Below are 24350 nucleotides of genomic sequence, written 5' to 3'. Positions count from 1 at the left end.
CCACGCCGTGCCTCGGCCAGAAGACTACAAGTCCCAGCGGGCCTCTCGCGCACCCCGCCACGTGTTTTCTCTGCCCGCCAATGAGCGGAAGCGCCGCGTGAGCCTGCTCCCGCCCTCCTGGCTCGCCCAAGCCAATCGGAAGGGGTGGTGTGTGTGTGTGTGTGCGAGGGCAAGTGGGGAGGGGGACCCAGCTCAGGACGGGGAGGCCCTGCTCGCAGGTCTCGGGGTCCCGGTGGTGGCCGTAGCGCTAGGTCCGCAGGCGGCGGGCAGGTGGTCCCCCCTCCCGCTCCCTCTCGGCGCGTGCGCGCCCCAGCCTCTCCCTCCTCGCCACCCTCTCGGCTCCCGCGCGGCGGCGGCGGTTCCTCTCCCCCTCCCCCAGCCCTGGCTCCGGGGGACCCCGCGATGCCGGTACGCACCGAGTGTCCCCTGCCGGCCGGTGCCTCGGCTACCTCCGCGGCCTCACTCATCCCGCCGCCGCCCATCAACACCCAGCAGCCCGGCGTGGCCACCAGCCTGCTCTACAGCGGCTCCAAGTTCCGCGGCCACCAGAAGAGCAAGGGGAACTCGTACGACGTAGAGGTGGTGCTGCAGGTGAGCGCCGGGCCGGGCCGGGCCGGGGCCCGAGGGCCTCCTCGCGGCGCTCACGGGCCGTGCCCGCCCAAGGCTCCTCGAGCCCGCAGCCGCGGACCAGGCCCTCGCCGCCGGGGCCTCCTGCACCCGGCGCTTCCCACCCGGGACCTACCCAGCTGGTGTCTCACACTCCGAGCCCCAACCCTGACCTGCCCCCTCGGACTCGGAGCCTGTCGCGACCAGCTCCTGGCCGACCCCGAACACTCTCCCAGACTTGAAGCCCGTGACGGCCCGCTGGGGATCCGGAAGCCCCCATGACTGGCTCCCCTATGGCCTGGATCCTTCCTCCCTGTGACTTGACCCCAGACCAGTCCTTCACAGTCCCTGAAGAACTCTCTATTGATTTCCCCAGACTCGGGACGCTACCCATGGCTGGGCCCATGTCAGAATCTCCCAGACCTGAGACATGCGCCCCCCTTTCCTCAGTCCCAGGAATCCTCAGACCCTGGGGTTTTCCTCTTCCTGAGATTTTCTCCTCAGGAGAGTTTGATCAGCTCAGACGTGGGAGCACCCTCCTTCCATTGGTTGAGCATCCAGTCCACAACTGATTGGTCAGACTCTGGGCCCTCTCAAGACCAGGCACTCCCTGGGTGCAGCTGGGTGGGGCTCCCACAGTCTGTTAGGATCTTGCCACCCACTGCTTCAGCCTCTTGTGGTCTGGGCACCCAACTCCTCCCAGCTGCCCCCAAACCCAGGTCTCCTGCCGCAGGCTTCTCACACTCCCTCTGCCTGCTCTGTGACCATGTCCAGTCTGCCCTCGCTGGCCTCTCCACCAGACTTGCCCGCTACATACCTTTGTCTTGCTCATTCCTGGTTCCAGGGGTCCCTCTTGCCATATTCTTAACTTTTCTTTACACAGGGACAGGGCTTCCTCCCGTCTCTGATACCCACGTGCTAGGAAACCTAACTCACTCAGTTTTGTTTCATGTCCACTCACCTCCCCCCATTTGACCTGGATTTCTGAGTACCTGCTGCCAGTCCCTGATCAGCTTTGGAACTGCAGCTCCACCTGCCTGGCCCTTGCCCCTCTCATGCTTGACAGTTTTTCCCAGCCAAAGGGGATTGGTGGTAGTGAATACTCCTTTTTATGTCCCTTTCCTGTACCTACCCCTGCCTGCCTGAGGACCCACATTCCCCTCCCTTTTGCTTCTTTTTCCTTAGTTTGACACCCCACCTCCTAGGCTGTTCCCCAAACCCCCTCCAAGCATCTGTCCCCTTGAAAGCCCTTCCAGAAGCTTTGAGGCTCTGTATGCTGCCTCACTGCCCCAGTGTGTGATGGTAGAACATACAATGTGTCTGTTCCTCATGCTTTTGGCCTTTTTAAATTTTAAATTTTAGCCTTGCTTCAGAACAAGTAGGTCTCCCACCTAAAATACAATGGGGGTGCCTTTCTGCCAGCTGTAAAGCACTCACTCATCACTGTCTTTTTTTCTTACTGCTTTGTGGGAATAAGTAGGGTTTTTTTGGTTTTGATTAGGAAGACTGCACCTTTATGTTAAGTGTCTCTTTGGTCTATAAACTTAAAGTTCTTAAAGTGAGCCATGATATTTATTATAATTGAAAAACTATTGTGGCTGAAATATTTCCATCTTCATAACTATATGTCTAATGTGATTTTTTTTTTTTTTTTGCTTAAAATGTGAGAATCTAGTATGAAGGTATGAATTTGTGCCCATTTTTGAATTTGACGGTTTCTGATGTGGGAGGGGACGATGGGCAGGCTAGCCAGGCATCAGAGGGAAATCTGCTTTGGTTACTGCAGCAACTCTTCCCTCCTGTCACCAGTGTGTTGTTTCTACTCCTGTCAGGGGTCAGTCTCTTTGTGAGCCAGTGGAAGCTGCGATTAAGTTGAGGTGTGACTGAACCTGCCCGATGTCTGGATTGGCTAGCTAATTGACTGTTCACCAGTCAGTGGCATGTGAATTGCCCCATCACCTGGTTTTTCAACCAGGACTAGTTTCTCAGACTCAGCCTTCTTAGAATACTCTTCCTGCCTTTTTTTTTTTTTTTTTAAGACAGAGTCTCTGTTGCCTAGGCCAGAAGTTCACAGCAACCTCAAACTCCTGGGCTCAAGTGATCTTCCTGCCTCAACCTCCCCAGTAGCTGGGACTACAGGCACATGCCACCACGTCTGGCTAATTTATTCTATTTTTAGTAGAGACGGGGTCTCACTTTTACTGAGGCTGGTCTCAAACTCCTGAGCTCAAGTGATCCTCCCGCCTTGGCCTCACAGAGTGCTAGGATCATAGGCCAGAGTGCTAGGATTACAGGTGTGAGCCACCACGCCTAGCCTCCTGCCTTTTATAACTCAGCTTCTTTTTTCCTTCTTTCTTTCTTACTTTCACTACCTTTATTTAGGTACAATTCATCCATTTACGGTGTATAGTTAAATAGTTTTTAGTATATTCACAGAGTTGTGTAACCACCACCATAACCCAATTTTAGAACATTGTTATCACTCCCCCAAAAAATCCTCCTACCCTTAGCCATCACCCCTTTCCAATCCTAAGCAACTGCTAATCGGGGTTGGTGTTTTTTTGTGTTTTTTTTGTTTGTTTGTTTGCCTATTCTGGACATTTCATATAAATGGAATTAAACAGTATTTGTTCTTTTGTGACTAGCTTCTTTCACTTAGCATAATGTCCTCAAGGTTCATCCTTATGATAGCATGTATCAGCATTTCTTTCCTTTTTATTGTTGCATTATTCATTGTGACAATTGTCCAGTGTATGGATATACAACATTTTGTTTATCCATTGATCAGTTGATGGACATTTGGGTTGTTTCCATTTATTGGCTATTATTAATAATACTGCTGTGAACATTTATGTACGAGTTTTTATGTGGACATACATTCCATTTCTCTTTAGTAGTTAGATACCTAGGAGTGGAATTGCTGGGTCATAATGATAACTCTATGTTTAACATTTTGACGAACTGCCAGTGATTTCCAGCCGTTTTCCATTTCTGCCAGCAGTGTATGAGGGTTCCACTTCTACACATCCTTACCAACACTTGGCTGTTGTTCATCGTTTTCACTGTAGCCATCCTATTGGCTTTGAAGGGGTCTCTCACAGTGGTCTTGATGGGAATTTCCCTAATGACTAGTGATGTTGTGCATCTTTCATGTGCTTTTTGGAGCACTTTCTTTTTTGAGATGTCAGTATAAAGAGTTCTTCCAACCTTTGTGAGGTTCTGACTGGGTCTTTTTCTTTTTCCCCCTCTTACTGTGACTACTCTTTCCTCCTCTGCCATCTAAGAAACCAACAGTAGGATGAAGCCCAGGTCACTGTGAAAGGAATATTAAAAAGAGCAGCCGTTGGACACAGCTGTGCTGTGAGAGCTTCTAGCTGAGCACGTGCCCTGTTATCTTTCTCATTGAGATGCTGGCCTGCCATTTGCTTAAGCCATACACATTGTGGTGTGAGTTCACCAACCATCTTTAAGATCAATTTGGGCAGAATGGGAGAGACACATGGTTGAATGGAGGCCAAGCTGAAATTCTGATTCTCAAGCATGTGATAATCCATGCAAAATGTTAGCCAATTTACAGTTTAATTTTTAATCGTATTAGCAAGTATCCTTGCCACCTGATACCCTTTGCAGCAGCTGTGAAACCCCAAACTGTATTGAATTCAATGAGAATTGCATATATGAAATTTAAAGCTTCAGGTTAGTATTTTGTGTCCTTTAGTAAAAGTCCGTTGCTGAACCATGTTAGTGTGGTCAGCTGTTTTAGATAATGTCCAATGCCAAGGTCAGCAGATGAGGATATTTAAAATGCTTTGGCAGTTTTCACATGGAATACCTTTGTCACCAGCACCAAACTGTGAAGGCACTTTGGCTTCATTGAAGCTTGTTTGCTTTGGTGCTGACATCATCTGGCTGACTAAGTTCATTACAGTTTTTAAGGATTGCCTTAATATTTGATTTATGGTTTATTTATTTATTTATTTATTTTTTGAGACAGAGTCTCACTTTGTTGCCTGGGCTAACAGTGTCAGCCTAGCTCACAGCAATCTCAAACTCCTGGGCTCAAGCGATCCTCCTGCCTCAGCCTCCGAGTAGCTGGGACTACAGGCGAGCACCACCACACCTGGATAATTTTTTCTTTTAGTAGAGATGGAGTCTCACTCTCACTCAGGCTAGTCTTGAACTCCTGACCTCAAGGTTCAAGCAGTCCTCCCGCCATGGCCTCCCTGAGTGCTAGTATTACAGGTGTAAGCCACTGTGCCCAGCCTGATTTATGGTAAAATTGGAAGTAGTTGAATTCACAAATCTGATAAATGCCACAAAACCTTTCTAGTTTCTCGAAATGATACCTTACTTAACATTAAAATCTCAGTGAGCTACAGGTACCATTGTACTTTGTTTTGCTTTAATTCAGAGATTTACTTTGTAAGTGAATCCAATTGTCATGAAATCTGAAACTCAGCCTGTTCAGGATGAGTCTGTATATTTGGGTAAAATATACTAGTTATTGTGCATTCAGCTGCAAGTAACCATATTTTGCATTTCAAAGTAGCTTAAGAATAAGTGAGCCTATTATTTCACATTACCAGGAGTTTGGAGGTGTCGTGGCCCCTAGTTGGTTAATTCAGGGGCCTATGACAAATCAGTTCCTTCCATCTTTCTGTGCTGTCATCCTCAGCATATCCTGGCCTGTTTCTCCTGCTCTCTAGATGGTTGCCTTAGGACTGGACACTGCTTGCAGATGCTGCCACCACTGAGGGAAGAAAAGGCCACTTCTTCCTCATGCACCTCTTCAAAAGCCAGTGATCTCTCTCAGATGCACCCAGGAGACTTACATGTGTGATTGGCCAGAATTGGGTCACTCACCCCTAAACTGATGACTTGCAAGGGGATAGGGGCACATGTTTGGCTTAGATCATCAGGGTTAACCAAGCCTTATAGGGTAGGGTAGGTGCTAGAACAAAATCTGGGCTCGGCCCAGAGAAAGGAGGAAATTGGTTGTTGGTAGGCATCCACAGTCTCTCAGCAATTAGTAATAGGTGGCTGCTAAGCCTCCAAATCTACTGGGTCTGCCATTTTTATTTATTTTATGCCCCTGACTCTTATCATTACGAAACACATCTGTATGTGAAACAGAGCAGGCATTCACAATATAGTCAGATTTTTGGTTGGCATTTGGTTCATAACTGGAATTTATCCCATTTTAAAAGTCTTTATAAGATGCTGTTTCTGGCCGGGCGCTGTGGCTCACGCCTGTAATCCTAGCTCTTGGGAGGCCGAGGCGGGCGGATTGCTCAAGGTCAGGAGTTCAAAACCAGCCTGAGCAAGAGCGAGACCCCGTCTCTACTATAAATAGAAAGAAACTAATTGGCCAACTGATATATATATAAAAAAAAAATTAGCCGGGCATGGTGGCACATGCCTGTAGTCCCAGCTACTCGGGAGGCTGAGGCAGGAGGATCGCTTGAGCCCAGGAGTTTGAGGTTGCTGTGAGCTAGGCTGACGCCACGGCACTCACTCTAGCCTGGACAACAAAGCGAGACTCTGTCTCAAAAACAAAACAAAACAAAACAAAAAACTGTTTCTGAATAGTTTGTCCATTTATAAAGAAATAATGCAGGATGATGCATAGTGTAAAAAAATAGGGGAGGAGTAGACTTCCTAGACAATGACTGAGAACATATAAATAGAAATAGGTTAGAGAGACAGTGGAAAGAAAGTCAAGCCCAGTGTTAGGGATGACACTATATGTGCAGGTAGAGACAGAGACCACATACCCAGCAATGCGCAAGGTCTGTAGATGACTGGGAGACTTGCGTTGAAGACAGTGCAGAAAATGAGGTTTGAGCAAGCTCCCTGTTCCAGAAAGGCACTTTAGCCTCAAGATATTCACCTGAAGGAAGTCGAGAGGGTCCTGGGATCAGTTTGCTATTGCAGAGCAGGCCTATGTAGGGAGGACTTGAGAAGATTCAAAAGGCCAGGTGAGCCTAGGGCTCTGCCGGGCACACCCTGACCACCTGGTCACTTACCTGGCCTGGCGTCACAGGATTTCCAGAGTACCCCCCAGCATGTCTCCTAGTGGGTTCATTTGTAACAATTTGTGTGTCCTTTCTTTTCCAGCATGTGGACACGGGGAACTCTTACCTTTGTGGGTACCTGAAGATTAAAGGCCTTACTGAGGTAAGCACTTACCACATGAACTAGAACTGGAGAATTGGTGGCACATTCAGCAGTCTCGTGGGGTTAAGGGCAGGCATTCTCAACTCTTCGAGACCTAATTAGATTATTTTTAAGTGTTGTTACTGTTTGAGGAACATAAAGCTGGTAGTTTTGATGTGTCCTGTTGGGAAATACACAGATTCACAAATATTTTAAAGAATAGTTTATAGATATTTCACAATGCCACCAACACTATTGATTTTGTTTTTAATCCTTTTTGGGAAAAAAGTATAGTGAGATTATAACTACCACCTTCATCATAAGTTTACAATTTCTGAGATAAGCATCAGTCATACAAGAATTGAGGTTTTACGTTCTTTAAACTAAATCCCTTAGTTCATCAGAACAATGAAAAGTGACCATTTTCCAACAGAAGTATCTGCTATATCAGAGTAGAGTGTTTCCTTTGAACCAACTTTTTAAACCTCGGAACTCTTGGGAATTTAGAAAGCAAGAAGGAGAATCCTTTCTTTTTCATTAGCAAGGAAACAGGAAGCAGAAAGAGGTGGCTGGACTGGCCATGGACTCCACCATGAGTGCCTGTGCTGGACCTGGCTGTAGGGCTTTTGGCCTTTTATCAGCTCTCATGGCCTTGATGACCCAGCAGTATTTGGATGGAGGGCTGTGCTGGACGGAGCAGTGGAAAGGGGCTGGGGCAGCATTCTCACTCTGCCCCTTCCTGCTTCTATGACTTTTAACTTCTCATTTCAGTGTCCTCATCTGTAAAATGAGAATTAAAAATCCCTGCTCCAGAGCCAGCACAGTGGTGCGTGCTTGTAGTCCCAGCTGCTCAGAGGCTGAGGTGGGAGGATCAGCTGAGCCCAGGAATTCCAGGCTGCAGTGAGCTATGATCATGCCTTTGGATAGCTACCTCACTCCAGCCTGGGAAACATAGTGATGCCTCTTAAAAAAAAAAAAAAAAAATCCCTGCTCTGTCTATTCAGTGGACTTGTCCTGCAGGGAGGAAACAATGTTAGAGGAAGTGGCAGACTCAAGTGATACTAATATGGGATACTGTTGTAAAATCCTGATCTGCTCAGTCTTGAGACAATTGTTTCTGTCTCCTTGATACCATCTGGGTCTCCTCCTTTTCTATTAGAATTCTATTTCTATTAGAATTTGAGAGCTCAAATTCTTAAGTTTGAGAATTTCCTATGTTGTTTGTTGTTTAGACAAAAGGTACCTTCTCCACCTCTAGAAATGTATCCAACCAAGTAGGAGTAGAAAATGATAGCACAGTAAAGGGTTCTAACCTTTGGGTTTGTGGTAAGAGAAAACATATACTAAAACAGAATATGTTCAACTATCAGGCAGCCAAAGGGATTTGTTAATTGGGTGCAGAGCATAAACATTGAACTTCATAAGGAAAGCTGCAAAATGTATAAGGCATTGAGATGGTAACACTAACTCCAAAACCAGTCATTTGGGTGATAGGAAGCTGCACAGATATGGTAAGTAGCATTAGAAATCTTGAAATAGTGTGTGGAAATGCTAACAGTTGTAACTCTCCACCAGGAGCAAGTAGCCCTTACCAAGGGAAGCCTCTTTGAGTTGTGAGCAACAGTCAGGCTCCCTTAAGGAGGAGGTACTGGCACAGCCCTTCCTTGAGGGCCAGCCCAGGGGGAGCCCTGATCTCTTAACTGCAGAAACTCATCCCTCCTGCCAGGTCCCTTGGTCTGCAGATGGAGTGGCCTCCACAAGCACACACACTCCCCAGGGGCACCCGCTCCAGGCAGAGCAGTGGACGGGGCTATGCGCTGCCTGATGAGCATGTAGTTAGAGCAAGGCCTGCGCAGGCCTAGGGTGCTTAGATTTCTTTTCTAATAACTTTTTCCGTGGCTTTATTGAGATATAGTTCACATACCATACAATTTACTCATTTAAAGTGTCCAATTCTGCCAGTCACGGGAGCTCACGCCTGTAATCCTAGCACTCTGGGAGGCCGAGGGGGGACGATCGTTTGGGCTCAGGAGTTTGAGACCAGCCTGAGCAAGAGTGAGACCCCATCTCTACTAAAAATACAAAAATTAGCTGGGCATGGTGGCGCATGCCTATAGTCCCAGCTACTCAGGAGGCTGAGGCAGAAAGATCACTTGAGCCCAGGAGTTTGAGGTTGCTGTGAGCTGTGATGACTCCACGGCACTCTAGCCTGGGTAACAGAGTGAGACTCTGTCTCAAAAAAAAAAAAAAAATTATAAGTTCTAATACATGGTTACCATAGATAATTAGTAAAATGCAGAAAACTTCAAGAAACATTTTGAATGAATTTTTACACCTATATTATCTGTTTTTGTTTGCTTTCCCATTTATAGTTGCTAAAATATCAAATATATAATTTATTTTAATCTATTTAAATGGTTTAGGTTTTGGTCATAGTAGTTGTCTTCTTCATGTATATGGTGTGGAAAATTAACTATTAGAGATAATTTGCCTCTTAGCTACTTCACATTCACAAACAAAGCACAGCTTTAAAGTTTGTGTGCCTTCTAGAAATGAAATCCTAGAATTGTAAAGAATGGATATTAAATAACACTGCTTTTGCATTTGGGAGCCAGCAACTAACTAGTCAGGAAAGGAGACCTTTCCTGGGGAACTCAGCAGCTGGTGGGGGGCATCTGGGAGCCCAGCCTTGTGGGGGTCATGGTCAGGCCTTCCCCTAACTCATTTGATGTGTTTGGAAAGGTCGGAAGCTCCAGATGAGATTATGCTAGACTTGTTCGGAACCAGAGAGACAGGTTACACTAACCAAACTCACAAGAGACTGATGTATGAACAAATGTGCTGTTAAGTCACAGAATGAGGTATATGCATGTTCAAGAAATTTTGACTTACTGGCCAATTAAATGTTAATCTGTCAGAAGACAGGTCTACCTGGAAAGTCAGGGCATCCATCAACAGACAGTTTTGGGTAAGCCTAGAATCAGCGAAAGGATTTCTTGGAGAACTTAAATGACTGATGACAGCCAGGCCTGTTGTGGGAGGCCCATGCCCTAACTAGGGCGGGGGTGGGGTGGTTGTAGGTGCTGGCTATATAGCTCTCCCTCTCTGACTTGTTTTTTTTTCTTTCTGATATCCCTCCTGCTGACATGTTTTTTTCTTTGGCTCTGTAAGTTAGCTCCAATACGGCTGTAGTCAAGTGCTTGAATTTCCTGTTCCTGCTCTGAGAAATATTTTCTCTTATTTGTGACTTCTGTACATATTGAATCTCACTCATTATGTATTTATTTTATTTAATTCTCAGAGTTTGAGGGCACCCTGTAGCCACACTCAGTACTACTTAAAGTGTGTTCAGAAAGAAGTCAGTGTAGAATCATTTATTAGGGAAACTAGTGACGAAGACAAGTGGTGATGCGAGCGATGGCGAGCAGCTGTAAACGCAGATGAAGCTTCACTTGCCTGGCACTCCTCCGTGCAGCCGCCCCCTCAACCCCTGTTCCTAAGTTTCATGAAAGAAAATTTTTGCCACGGCAGCGTGGGGGGTGGGGGGTGCGGAGCTCTGTGGGCCATGGCCTGCAGATTTGTGTTTTAGTTTGAGGGGTGGGTTGGTTGGTTAGTTGGTTGGTTGGTTTTTACAAAGGCAGAGTAATGGTAGACTTTTTACTGTTTTAATTTTTTGTGCCTACTTATTAGCACATGAACCAAGAGCAAATAAAATTCGTGATGCACTCCAAGCAGCCATGACAGCTTGCTTATTTCTTCAATGGCATGTTGTTTAATGGTTGTGATTTTACATCGCAGACATGATTTGCATATATTTTCTTTCAGATAAATTGTTCTTAGTTCATATGATAGAATTACATGTATAGCTATATGTCAAAGTAGTCTACCAAAAAATCCACTTCTGGAAATTTGAAGAATTGGTATAAAAGGGAGAAATGACTGAGCCAGCTTGAGAACTAGAGGGGTCTGTGGTCTCACAGAGGCTCAGCTGTCAGTGCTGTGATTGTGGAGCCTTTTTGAGTGTGTACCTTGGAAAGTAAAATCTACTAAGTTATTTTCTGCTTTGTGTGCTAGAGCATGCAGGACGAACTTGTGGAGATCATTCACATTCTTTTCTGAGAGACCAACACGTGATAAAACCTCACAAGTGAAGTCAAAGAAGGGTTCTGTGCTTATAGCTAAATCCAAGAGACTCCGGGCAATTTAAATTTGGATTTAGAGGCCGAGTGTGGTGGTTCACGCCTGTAAGCCTAGCACTCTGGGAGGCCGAGGTGGGCAGATCGTTTGAGCTCAAGAGTTCAAGACCAGCCTGAGCAAGAGCGAGACTCCATCTCTACTAAAAAATAAAATAAAATAAATTCAGATTCATTTCCACAGCCTCTTGGTAAATCAGCTGTATCTAACTCCAGTTTGGACCATCAGTTAGCAATGTCAGAGTATTGGGAAGAGGTTAAAGAAAGGCTGATGCTTTGTAAGAAGGCTGAAACTCTCATTCAACATGTCGTTTTAATATTTGGGCTTTTACCATAGGAGTACCCAACCCTTACGACCTTCTTTGAAGGAGAAATAATCAGCAAAAAACACCCTTTCTTAACTCGCAAGTGGGATGCAGATGAAGATGTTGATCGGAAACACTGGGTAAGTCAGTCTCTCATCTGCTCTGGTCACCAGGGACAACTGGAGTGCTGAGGAAGTACTGGGAGCCAGAGACCTCATTCCTTATTGGGAGTTACAGGCTTTGCAGACAAATGGACGCCTGTTCTGCACTCAAACCTCAGTTGTTCCATCTTCCTTAGGAAGAGAGTTTATCCAAACTGTCTGACCTGCTGCTTAAGTAGCAAGTGGTTATCTAACAAGAGCAACCCCTAGAGTTCCAGTGAAAACTTTGTCTAGCTATCAGAATCTTCACAGTATACCCCTGTCCTTCCCACCTGACACCCTTTGTCTGTCTTCTGTCCACCATTCCTTTCTAATCACTTCAACTTGGGGAAAACCCTGAGAAACATGCAGCAGTGACCCCTGACTGTAGGGTTGGCATGAGACAGAGATGCTGTTCTGGGAACCTGCCCTCCTGCTGGCTTATCCATGAGGGCAGAACCACATTGTTTCTTTTCACCCGGCTCCTGGTAAACACTGTACAGTCTTAAATACACCACTGAAAAATCCAGGCTCCCCTCTTTTTAACTGTCAAGTGTGGAACATTGTCATTTACCAGCAGTGAACACTTCATTACAATTTAGAGTTACTGTTCTGGAGCGTTTTTATTGGTTGTCACACAATTACCATGTCTTCAAAAATCTATTTTCCAAGCTTTTGCCTTAGTTGACCATGGTGACGATGAAGTTTTGTTTAACACTGAGAAAGTCCCATGTGTTTACCTCCTATAAACCAATCATACATGGTTATGTCAGTAATGGAGATTATAGAACTCATTCTCCCATTGGCCCTGATGCCTGGTATCTAAACTCTCCCCTGATTCTGGCAAAACTGTCTGGAGAGAACTCCTACTGCATCCTTTTGCTTATTAATGTTTTTTACTTGAGTTAGGAAAGGAGCATCTATCAAATGCTGCGTTTCAGTTAAATTTAAATTTAATTTTTAGCTTTTTTGAAAGCTACATGTTTTGACTATTAAAGCAAATGGACACTAAAGCTAGACAGTCATTTGTGTCTCTCTGTCATAAAATGAACAAGATCCAAGAATCCAAAAGGTCGGGGGACCCCAAGTGGTATATGATAGCGCCTGGTACCAGAAACCAGAGTGGGAGGGGTCCCCATTCCCACCAGCACCCACCCCTGCCCAGTGCTGGGCCGTTCCTACGGGACTTGCCACCTCACAAGACGGCTCCTCCCTCTCCTAGACCTCCCCAGTGTAGAATGTCCTTCCTTGTAGTAAACTGTAGCCCGTCTCCCATTCAACTTTCTTTCCCATTTCAAATTGGTTCTGCAAAAAGCAAAGTCTTTGAGGCCCAGTAGTAACTTGGTTTTAGGCTAAGTTGACCGCAAATTAAATACCTGGAAAGCAACTCGTAATTTTCCCATTGACTTCCATGAGAACACTGGAAGATATCTGGGACTGCATCCTCTGATAGGATGGATTGAAATCTTTTAGGTGAAAGAGGGACTAAGAAGGCCACCCTTAACACTGGTGTGCTAGATGTGGTGGCACAAGGGAGCCGGGCCTGTGGAACGTCTCCTCCTCCAGCAGTTGTGGCTGCCTTCACAGTACTCAGCATCTTCCACACCTCTCCCAGCTCACAGAGGGTTCCCAGAGTCCCATGTGAGACTCCTGGGGCTCTATACTGCACCTGTGTTTGTCTAATACACATCACCTATGGTGTCATTTTTCCATTGTAAACTAGAAGCAGAGGCCGGGCGCTGTGGCTCACGCCTGTAATCCTAGCTCTTGGGAGGCCGAGGCGGGCGGATTGCTCAAGGTCAGGAGTTCAAAACCAGCCTGAGCAAGAGCGAGACCCCGTCTCTACTATAAACAGAAAGAAATTAATTGGCTAACTGATATATATATATAAAAAATTAGCCGGGCATAGTGGCACATGCCTGTAGTCCCAGCTACTCGGGAGGCTGAGGCAGAAGGATCACTCGAGCCCAGGAGTTTGAGGTTGCTGTGAGCTAGGCTGACGCCATGGCACTCACTCTAGCCTGGACAACAAAGTGAGACTCTGTCTCAAAAAAAATAAAAATAAAAATAAATAAACTAGAAGCAGAGACATTGTATTGCACCCTCAGATTTTCCTGAGTGGTATTTAAGTTGGTAGTATGGTGGTACTATAAAGTCAAGATTCCATATATTTAATCTACTTAGGATAAAAATATCTGTGTGACAAAATCTATGACTTAATATTTTTGTACCTTAATTTTTTAAGATGTTTTCTTTTAAAATTAATGCATGCTTATTTTAAAATATTTGGAAAAAACAAAAGCTAAAAGAAAAAGAATCATCTATAATGACAATGGCTCAAACTATAAAACAGCTGTTAACCTCTTCATGAATCCCTTTTGGATATATAATATATAATTTTTTGTCTTTTTACAAAAATGGGATCTTAAGATACAGTTTTATGGCCGGGCGCGGTGGCTCACGCTTGTAATCCTAGCACTCTGGGAGGCCGAGGCGGGCGGATTGCTCAAGGTCAGGAGTTCAAAACCAGCCTGAGCGAGACCCCGTCTCTACTATAAAAATAGAAAGAAATCAATTGGCCAACTAATATATATATATATAAAATTAGCCGGGCATGGTGGCTCGTGCCTGTAGTCCCAGCAACTCGGGAGGCTGAGGCAGTAGGATTGCTTGAGCCCAGGAGTTTGAGGTTGCTGTGAGCTAGGCTGACGCCACGGCACTCACACTAGCCTAGGTAAGAAAGCGAGACTCTGTCTCAAAAAAAAAAAAAAAAAAAAAAAAAGATACAGTTTTATAACCTATTCTTCCAGTCTACTTTTCTAATTTAACAATATGCAGTCAGTCCTCCCTAGCTGTGGATTCTGCATCTTTGGATGCAACCAACTGTGGATTGAAAATATTTGAAAAAAATTTGCATCTGTACCGAACATGTGCAGACTTTTTTCTTGACATTATTCCCTGGACAATACAGTAATACCACTCTTTACATGTCACATACATTATAGGAGGTATTATAAGTAACTTAGAGATGATTTAAAGTATATGGGACGGGCTAGGCATGGTAGCTCACGCCTGTAATCCTAGCACTCTGGGAGACCAAGGAGGCAGGATTGCTTGAGGCAGGAGTTTGAGACCAGCCTAGACAACATAGTGAGACCTCATCTCTCTTAAAAAAAAAAAAATTAAAATTAGCCAGTTGTGGTGCGTACCTGGACAACAGAGCAAGACCCTATCTCTAAAAAAAATTTTTAAATAAAAAAATAAAGTATATAGGAGGATATGCATGGGTTATATATAAATACTATGCAATTTTATATCTTGAGACTTGAGCATCTGTTGATTCTGGTATCCATGGGGGTCCTGGAACCAATCCCTATGGATACAGGAGGACAGCTGTATCACCCATTTCTAGTTTCTACTTAACCAGCTGGCCCAAGCCCCTATATCATGTCAGAGGACCAAGCTTCACTAAACCTTCTCTCTATTTGGGGCTAGATAGGCTATTTTAAGTTGTTCTGCATGACTCTTTTTGCTACTATGGATTTACTTATGAAGATCTTATTAATTGAGCCTTCCATTGTGTGTGGGTAAGGTGTACTGAGTAAAGGCCTAGAATTGCACCCATTCCATCCTTTGGCCTTGTTAACTCGGCAGGTATGGTCCACTGATGCCTTAGCTGGAGTCCAGCCATCTGCCCCAGAGTTGAGGTCTGTGTTCACTGGGGATGACCATGGGGCCCCTATCCAGTACTCAGCCTTGGCTGCCCTTGTCAGGAGCTTGTCACCACCTGTCATGCCATTGGAAAGGTGACTGTACCTGGGCACCTAAGAGTAGTTCTGACACCGACCTCTCCCTCTGTTGATTGATTTTCACACTCTCATTTTTGCTTCCAGGGCAAGTTTCTGGCTTTTTATCAGTATGCAAAATCATTTAACTCAGATGACTTCGATTATGAAGAGCTGAAGAACGGGGACTACGTCTTCATGAGGTGGAAGGTACGGTCCCACTCTGGCTGCCCTCTGGACTCCCAGCATGCCAGCACCTGTGGTGCGCCCACCCATCTGCCCTCACTACGGGCTCCCTCTGTCCATTGCTCATCACAGCTGTCTTCGTGGCAGAGTATTGAGGTGCTTGTAAAAAGCAGGCGTGGCTCCAGGGCACACCTCAGTTAACTGCTGACAACACAGACAGCACCTGTTTGCCTTGTTTGGTGTCTAGTAGGTGGATCCAGGCCTAGGTGGTGGTCATCCTGTTTGTGTCTTCTCCCTTTCCTTTCTCCCACCCCAGGGGCCCGCCGCAGCCCCAGGTTGACTCATGTCAAGTGTTCTGTGGATTCAGGGCAGAGCCAGACTTCCTTTCAGCTTAGTCATCTGTCGTACCCTGCTCCCACACAGGCTAAAATGCCATCCAGTGCTGGGTACCCTCCGCCACATCCTTTCCCCGGGGCTCAGGACAGTCTCAGCTCCTCTGCTTCCCTCCAGCTCAGGAAATGAGGGACCAGGAATGGAATGTGGGTTTTCCACTCAGCAGTCCTCAGAGAGCTCCATCTGGCTGACTTGGTAGATTGGCTTTTAGCTGAGAAGTCATTTGTGTTCCCTGCTTTGATAGCACAATATTTACAAGCACAGGATAGCAAAATCATGAAGCATGCTTGTTAAATAACTTTATTAACATACACCCATCGCCTAGTCCCCAGTCTGTAGGAAAAAAGTTGTTTTATCTTGAAATTGTGCCAGTGTTCATGAGGACGGATCATTTAAAGTAGTCTTTTTCAGTTCTCAGTTACTCCTTGGTATCACTCACCATTCTGGGGGGTGAGGTTCACCACTCTTTAAGTGGATGTTGCCAGATGTTGAGTACATGGTGAGCCCTACCCTTGTGAGCTTGCTGTCTAGTGGGAAACATGCCAGCTGAACAACCTGTTAAAGGAAGCATCTTGGTCTAATTTTTAAATGAATGTTAAAAAAAACTTGTGGGGCAGGTGTGGTGACTCACATATATTATAAACCTAGCACTTTGGGCAGCCGAGGCAGAAGGATCGCTTGAAGCCAGGGGTTCGAGACCAGCCTGGGCAACATAGCAAGAGGCAGTCTCTACCAAAAAATGTAAACATTAGCCAGGCATTGTGATGTACTCCTATAGTCCCAGCTACTCAGGAGGGTGAGGCAGGAGGATTGCTTGAGCTTTTAGCCCAGGCAACAGAGTGAGACTCTGTCCCCAAAAAAAGAAAAAAAATGCCACGCGGCTGCGGTAGCTCATGCCTGTAATCCTAGCACTCTGAGAGGCCCAGGCAGGAGGATCACTCAAGGTCAGGAGTTCAAAACCAGCCTGGGGCCAGGCGTGGTGGCTCATGCCTGTAATCCTAGCATTCTGGGAAGCCGAGGCGGGCTGATTGCTTGAGGTCAGGAGTTCGAAACCAGCCTGAGCAAGAGCGAGACTCCGTCTCTACTATAAATAGAAAGAAATTAATTGGCCAACTAATATGTATATACAAAAAATTAGCTGGGCATGGTGGCGCATGCCTGTAGTCCCAGCTACTTGGGAGGTTGAGGCAGGGAGGATTGCTTGAGCCCAGGAGTTTGAGGTTGCTGTGAGCTAGGCTGACGCCACGGCACTCACTCTAGCCTGGGCAACAAAGTGAGACTCTGTCTCAAAAAAAAAAAAACAAAAAAAAAAAACCCAGCCTGAGTAAGAGCGAGACCCCATCTGTACTAACAATAGAAAGAAATTAATTGGCCAACTAAAAATATATAGAAAAACTTAGCTGGGCATGGTGGCACATGCCTGTAGCCCCAGCTACTCTGAAGGCTGAGGCAGAAGGATTGCTTGAGCCCAGGAGTTTGAGGTTGCAGTGAGCTAGGCTGACGCCACGGCACTCACTCTAGCCTGGGCAACAAAGTGAGACTCTGTCTCAAAAAAAAAAATACCCAGCCTGAGTAAGAGCGAGACCCCATCTCTACTAACAATAGAAAGAAATTAATTGGCCAACTAAAAATATATAGAAAAACTTAGCTGGGCATGGTGGCACATGCCTGTAGCCCCAGCTACTCTGAAGGCTGAGGCAGAAGGATTGCTTGAGCCCAGGAGTTAGAGGTTGCTGTGAGCTAAGCTGACGCCTTGGCACTCTAGCCCAGGCAACAAAGTGAGACTCTGTCTCAAAAAAAAGTTTTAAATAAAAAAATAAAATCTGTACCCCCATAATATGCCAAAATTAAAAAAATAAAATAAAATAAACCTTAAAAAATTGTTAAAACTACAATTTTAGAGGTTGAATTTTAGAAGTTGATTCAGGGCAGAGCCAGACTTCCTTTCAGCTTAGTTATCTGTCGTACCCTGGGAGGAGAGTATCTTAAAATTTAAAAAGCAATGGAGTTGTTTTTTCTCCAAAGAATTTCTCAGGATGGCTCATCTGCGGGCCTTCCATGAACCTCCTGAGGCCTTGGGCCTTCTGACCAGGGTAGTAAGTGCCGGGCACGGCCTCTCAACTTGAGTATAGCAGGTGTGGCACATGTGCCTCTCTTCTAAGGTGCCTGATCAAGGCACCTTAGAAGAAGGCAATACTACTGAGCCCCTGGAAGGGTGTCACAGGGGCTCCTGGCAACTGATCTACCCTCTGCTGTCTGTCACTGACCCTCTTCCTCTGTGTGCAGGAACAGTTCCTGGTCCCAGACCACACAATCAAAGACATCAGTGGTGCTTCCTTTGCCGGGTTCTACTACATCTGCTTTCAGAAGTCGGCAGCCTCCATAGAGGGCTACTACTACCATAGGAGTTCAGAATGGTAAGGGACCCAGCAGTCAGTGGCCTTGCAGAGGCTTGCCACTCCTCAGGCTCTCCCTTGGCTTATCAAACCCAAAAGAAGATCTCCCAGCCTGTCCTGTACAGATTTCACGCCTTATTTGGATGCTGAGGACCTATTTAAATGATTACAGTTGCTCATCACAGTGGCTCATCTCTATCCACAGAACAGAGTAAACGAGATGAAAATGAAGTGTTAGGTGAAGGAACTCATTTTTAAATACTTTTAAGCAATACTTTTATTTCAATCTTGTTGGTTTTATATTAATCCTCCCAAATTTAATCAGTAACTAAAATGTGATTTCATTCAGTTGTGGACAGTGTGAATTTTGATGGCAGCAGCCTTTTTAAAATTTTGTGGCATCATTCCTTAGACATGGGTCTGAGTGCACTTGGTTTCTGTCTCATGGCCTAGGGGCCGTGTGAGTTGACAGTCCTGTCCTGTGTTTCATCTACAGTGAAGGACGGAGCCGCCTCAAGTGCTAACTTTGCCACCTTTCTGGGGACTACTGCTTCCTTGCTGCTTTTTAAGCACCTGCTATCCCTAGAGGGCAAACCATATCATACAATACCTGATTTCCTCTCTGAAGGTAGAAACACTTTATTTCCTTTCAAATTTTTCACACTTTGGTGATTTGTGAGTGATCCTACCCTAGACTGAATTGAATTCCTTGTTCAGTGGCAGCAAAATTATAACTGCAAGTAAATAACCAGTCCTGTAGCTTTCAGTAATTGTTCTGTTTTCAAGTGAGTTTGTAAAACTTTTCATAATCCTTTTTAAAAATAACAACTATATTGAAATATTATTTGAGTACCCTGCAACTCATCTAAAATGTACAAGTCAGTGGTCTTTAGTATATTAACAGAGTTGCACAACCATCAATTTTAGAACATTTTCATCACAAGAGGAAACCCTGTACCACTTGGCCAGCATCCCCAACTCCCCATCCTCTTCCAGCCATAGTAGGCAACCACTTTCTCTGTGTACAGATTTGCCTACCTGGAATCCTGCAATGTGTGGCCTTTGAGCCGGCTTTTTTCACTTAGCATAATGCTTTGAAGGTTTATCCATGTTATTGCATATATCAGAACTTCATTTTTATTGCCAAATAATTGTCCACTGTATGTCTATACAACATTTTATTTATCTGTTCATCAGTTAATGGACCCTTGGCTTGCTTCTACTTTTTGGTTATTTGTGAGTGAATAATGCTGCTGTGAACATGGGTGTACAAGTATCTGAGTTCCTGCTTTCAATTTCTTTGGGCACATACCTAGGAGTGAAATTGCTGGGTCATACGGTAATTCTATATTTAACTTTTTGAGGAACCGCCAAATTGTTTTCCACAGCAGCTGCACCATTTTACTTCCCCACCAGCAGTGTATGATGATTCCAGTTTTTCCACATCCTCCCCAACACTTGTTATCATGTCTTCATAGTTATAGCTGCCCTAGTGGGTGTGAAGCAGTATCTATTATAGTTTTTATTTGTATATTCCTGATGGCTAATGCATCTTCCTTTCCTGATAATTTTTGGGGTAAGAAATAAACTTTTCTTCTGTGTTCTTCCTCACTCCTATGTGAAACACGCAGCTGTCGACTCTAGGTGTGCCCGGGGGTGCCATCCAGCATGTGGGCTGTGCACTTCTGTTTCTTCTTCATCTGTGGGACTCCTTGGAGCACCTATTAACAGGGGGAAACAAACACCTCAGATTGCTCTAACGTTCTCCAAGCTTAATACCACACCCAGAGCAGCAAGAAAATGAACAGAATGCTGAAATAAGGTTTAGGATAGCAATGAAATTATTTTTTCTATGCTATCTTTGGATACCATGAGAATTAGGATATGTCTCTGCTGTCCGTGTGATTCTTAGGTTACTATAGCCTGGCATTATATGGACAGAGCTGAAATGCTTCAAGCAGGAGAGGGGCGAGTGTCAGGGTGAGGTAGGGGCCGGGTTGTGGTCTGCACCCTCTCCCAGAGCTTACCAGGCTCTTGTTTTTATAGTGGCTTCATGACCAGAGCAGAATGCTAAAAACAGTTCATCTTGTGCATGGTTCAGGAGGATTAACCAAAAAGAAAAGAAATCAAACTAACTTTGTTTTGAGAAGTATAAAATGAATTTGCATTTCAGTCCGAGTATGTGATTTGTTGGGTGCTCTGGTTTGGGTAGGTTTTCTAACATACTTTGCTCACATACTTTTCACATTAGATAACCACCTCCCATTTCTGTCTCTTCCCCCATGCAGGTATCAGTCCCTCAATCTAACCCACGTTCCTGAACACAGTGCACCTATCTATGAATTCCGGTGACAGCGGTTCGGAACAGCAACCAAATAAAACTGAACTTGGCAAAAAAGAACTTTGCTGAGAAAATTGTGTACCTGCCAGAACCAGGAGAAGTGTGTTCCTGTTTCTTCGCGAGCAGACTTGCATCAGAAAGCATGAGTGTTAACCCACGGAATCCAAGGAGCGTAGCGGACCGGCGGGGCAGGTGAAGGGAGTGGTCTCCGTTCTTCCTCCCTCTCCATGGTAGTTTGGTTTCCATCTGTTTTTAAGCTACCTTAAACGCACTTTTCCTTCCTGCACAGCTAACTTCTGCATCATTGAAATGCCCATTCCTTCCTCCATCCCACCTCCAGCCAAGTAGAAGAACTGCTCCCGGATCACCCTCAGCCTTGGTGCTCAGAGGGCCCAGGCCTCCCTCCCCCAGTTGCTTTGTCTGGTAGCTCGAGAGAAGGCAGAGCCCCTGCACCTCTGTGTCCCCAGAGCTCTGTGCAGGGAGCTGGAGAGCCGCAGCAGCATCTGCCTCCAATGAGGCAAGAGGCGGAAAATGGTCCCTGCTGGACCACCTCAGTCTTCAGTTCTGATGGCTTCATGGGCCAACAGGTGCTGCCGAGCCTGGCACTGTTCACAGTGAGGTTCCCTGGGGCCTGCCGTCGGGATCACTAAACATGAGGCTTCCAGATCCCGGCAGGAACAGATTCCAGATCTGCTTACTCAGTACATCTGCTCCAAACTTTTGAACTTGAGGGCAATACTAAACTTAAAAATGAGAGTTTTTTTATTACAAAATTATTTTTATGGTCCCTTTAACGAGGACCCTATGGCAAATGCACAATTATTCAGAATTACATTTTATCGTTTTCACATTGAAAACAGCAAATGTTGACTTAGTAATTTTTATATCTATATCTATATGTATATGTATATTTAATCAACCAGCAGTTTTGAAACTAGTCATCCTGGTACAAAAGTTTTGCAGCATTGCATAAATTATAGTGCTAAACACAAGAACTGTTTTTGGGGCCAGTTTAGCATTTTTACCTCCTCCTTTTGCTACTCAAAACAACAGTGCTTCATGGCGACCTTTTCCATGAGGCAGAAGGGGTCGTGATTCTCCAAAAACAGTGACTCTGAAATGTTGGGACAGGGTGGGGCGGGGGGGAGACATGAACACGTTCAAATAACGCGAGGCTCACGTGCCAAAGTGTGTGTGTGTATGTGTGTGTGTGCGTGCGTGCATGTGTGCCATTTTTGTTTTTTGTTTTTTGTTTTTTTTAATGTTTAAAAAGCTTAATAGGTTGGTATCAATTGTAGCCCGCAAATACGGGCAGGGCTTTGGGGAATTGGCATTTTCTGGTGGTTTACAAGATTTATTCCTAATACAAGAGAAAAAGCTTTAAAAACAAGATAGCATTATAACCCACAGGAGCAAAGCAACCTGGAGGTTGCGTGTCCATGGGTGGTGTAAGAGAGCATAAAGCCCTACAGTGAGATGAGACGAGAGGTGGGGACGATTTTTTATTAAGAAGTGACTTTCCTTTTATTGACATATGTACTGTATGTTACTGAGATTGAATGTTAGGGGAAGCCTTAAGGGAGAAGTATTTGGGAAGGTAGCCAGTGGGCACTTGTGGTATCTAAAGTTTGCAGTCCCAGGACTGTGTACAGAGGGGCAACCCACTCATTCAGTAAGGGCAGGCCTTGGATGCCTAACGTGTTGCCTCCTAAGGGGAAAAACAACTCACATCCATTCCCAGAGATGCATCAGAAAAGTTTCCTCAATCTTAAAACTCGACAAGGTGTCAGAATAACTGGCTCTGTTCAAACCCAGCTGATCACACTCATGAGGAGACACTCACTGTGGCTTCAGTTAAGTGACAGAGTCACTGAGGGGTGAAGGGGGCCACAGGGCCGTGCTGGCCTCTCCCTGCAGCACAGGCCGTCACTTCTCCGTCCTGCCCACACGGCGAGCTAAGCAGCACCTTCTGCATTTTGTGAGCCTCCTTGCCTCCTCGGAGCACTGAGGGGAGAGGTCATCCCTGGAGCTTTTTGGGGACTTGTCATGTGGCTCCAAGTGGGGAGGGGGGATGTTTGCAAACACTGCTGGCGTTCTAGCCAGACAGTCCAGGTCCTAGTGTAGAATTTCTTCTCTCCTTCCCTTTTAGCTAGGTAATAAAGTGCACTAGTTAGTGCACTTTACTTGGGAAAATGAAGAAATGATACTTTTACTTCAGAAACATCTGTGATGAAGAGTTGTTCACTTAAAGTCTGCCTGCTGAGGATAGGGAAGGGATTAAGTATTTTTCCACCTCCTCTTAGTAACTCCCAAATGACCAACATCATTTTCTTTCTCCTTCTTTTCTTTCTGTCTGTTCCTGAAGGAACTCTGGAGAATCATCCTCATTCACATTTATGCTTTCCTGAACCTTCTCAATGGTTCACATGCCTCTGATACTATGTGCAATATTTTTGGCTGACACTTGTATCCATCATTAAGAAATAAGCGCAGATTACAGATTTCCCACCATCTTCCTGCACCCAGACAAGCCTGCCTGAGGGGTTTGGCTGTTCTTATCCACTGCTCAGAAAGCTTCCATTCTGCTGTCCCCAGCCTCAGCCCTCTTCCTGGCTGGACTTCCACCAGCCCATCCTTGGAAAGTTAGATAGCATATCAGCTGCAGTCCAAAAGTAATGAAACAATGCCTAATATTAAGTAGAAAGTCGATCTGTGTGCTGGTTCTGTTGGTAATGAAATCACAAACTCCAGGGGAGCAAAGGGGTTTTTCAATATTTTTTGCTTTCAGAAACAGAGAATTTATGTTCTCACTAAGGCCTTGAATTGATTTTTTTTTCCTCATAAAATAGTCTGATAAGCTAATTTTTAAAAAGAAATGCCATTAAGTATGTTGCATTGTGGTTTAAAATTACTAACGAGTTCTGGGAAGGAAAAATAATATTTGATTTTGAATCTTAAATGTTTTTAAAAATTAGATTTGAATGGGTACAAAGTACAAATATTTTGTTTCTTTATGGAGGACATGTGGAAAGAGTTTGAGGGTTTGGGATGGGGAGAAGTATTTTGCAGAGCTATCAATGTCCAAATAATTTTTAAAAAAGAATAAAGGTATTTAAGCAGTGAGTTTGTCCTGTTCCTTTTTTTTTTTTTTACTAGATAACTTTATTGAGTTTTTTCGGTCTTTAATGGAACAAGTAATTTCTTTGCTACATCACTTGCTCTAGAGCATAAAACACTTGCTATTTCATGTATTTTTAAAAAATGGTAAAATCTAACAAAAAGGAGTAAGAAAGCTAAAAGCATTGACCAATTCCACTTTTGAATGTTAATATAAAAATTCTAAGGCCAAGCACAGTGGCTCACACCTATATTCCCAGCAATTTAGGAGGCCAGGGTGGGAGGATCACTTGAGGCCAAGAGTTCAAGACCAGCCTGGGCAACTTAGCAAGACCCCATGTCTACAAAAAATAAGAAAATTTAGCCAAGCTTGGTGGCACATGCCAGTAGTCCTAGTTACTTGGGAGGTTCAGGCAGGAGGATCACTTACTTAAGCCCAGGAGTTTGAGGTTGCAGTGAGCTACTGTGATGCCACAGCACTTTAGCCTGGGTGACAGAGTGAGACCCTGTCTGGAAAAAGAAATTCTAAGTAAAACACTAGCAAATCATATTTAATACAATACATAGTATGTTAAAAATAATCATGCATGATGAAAGAGAATTGATCTTAGGAATGGAAGGATATTTAAATATAGGAAATCTATTTATATGTAACATCAGTAGGAAAATAAACTATATAAATATCCCATTAATTGCTTAAAAGATATTTGAAAAATTAGCTTTTGCTTGATA

The 24350-nt window shown here is 44.8% G+C and overlaps 1 protein-coding gene across 1 annotated transcript; it reads left to right on the top strand.

Annotated features, from left to right (window-relative positions):
* The first annotated feature begins 217 nt into the window (after positions 1–217).
* GID4 (GID complex subunit 4 homolog) lies at positions 218–23624 on the top strand. The gene is made up of 6 exons (XM_012747899.3): positions 218–591; positions 6724–6783; positions 11293–11400; positions 15294–15395; positions 18051–18181; positions 20449–23624. Exons 1-6 carry the CDS (start codon positions 403–405, stop codon positions 20510–20512), a joined length of 654 nt encoding a protein of 217 aa, XP_012603353.2. The 5' UTR covers positions 218–402; the 3' UTR covers positions 20513–23624.
* Positions 23625–24350: the final 726 nt, after the last annotated feature.

Source organism: Microcebus murinus, chromosome 18 (assembly GCF_040939455.1).
Source record: "Microcebus murinus isolate Inina chromosome 18, M.murinus_Inina_mat1.0, whole genome shotgun sequence".
Classification (NCBI taxonomy): Eukaryota; Metazoa; Chordata; class Mammalia; order Primates; family Cheirogaleidae; genus Microcebus; species Microcebus murinus.
Note: the sequence above shows the minus strand (reverse complement) of the source record. Positions and strands in the feature narration are given on the sequence as shown.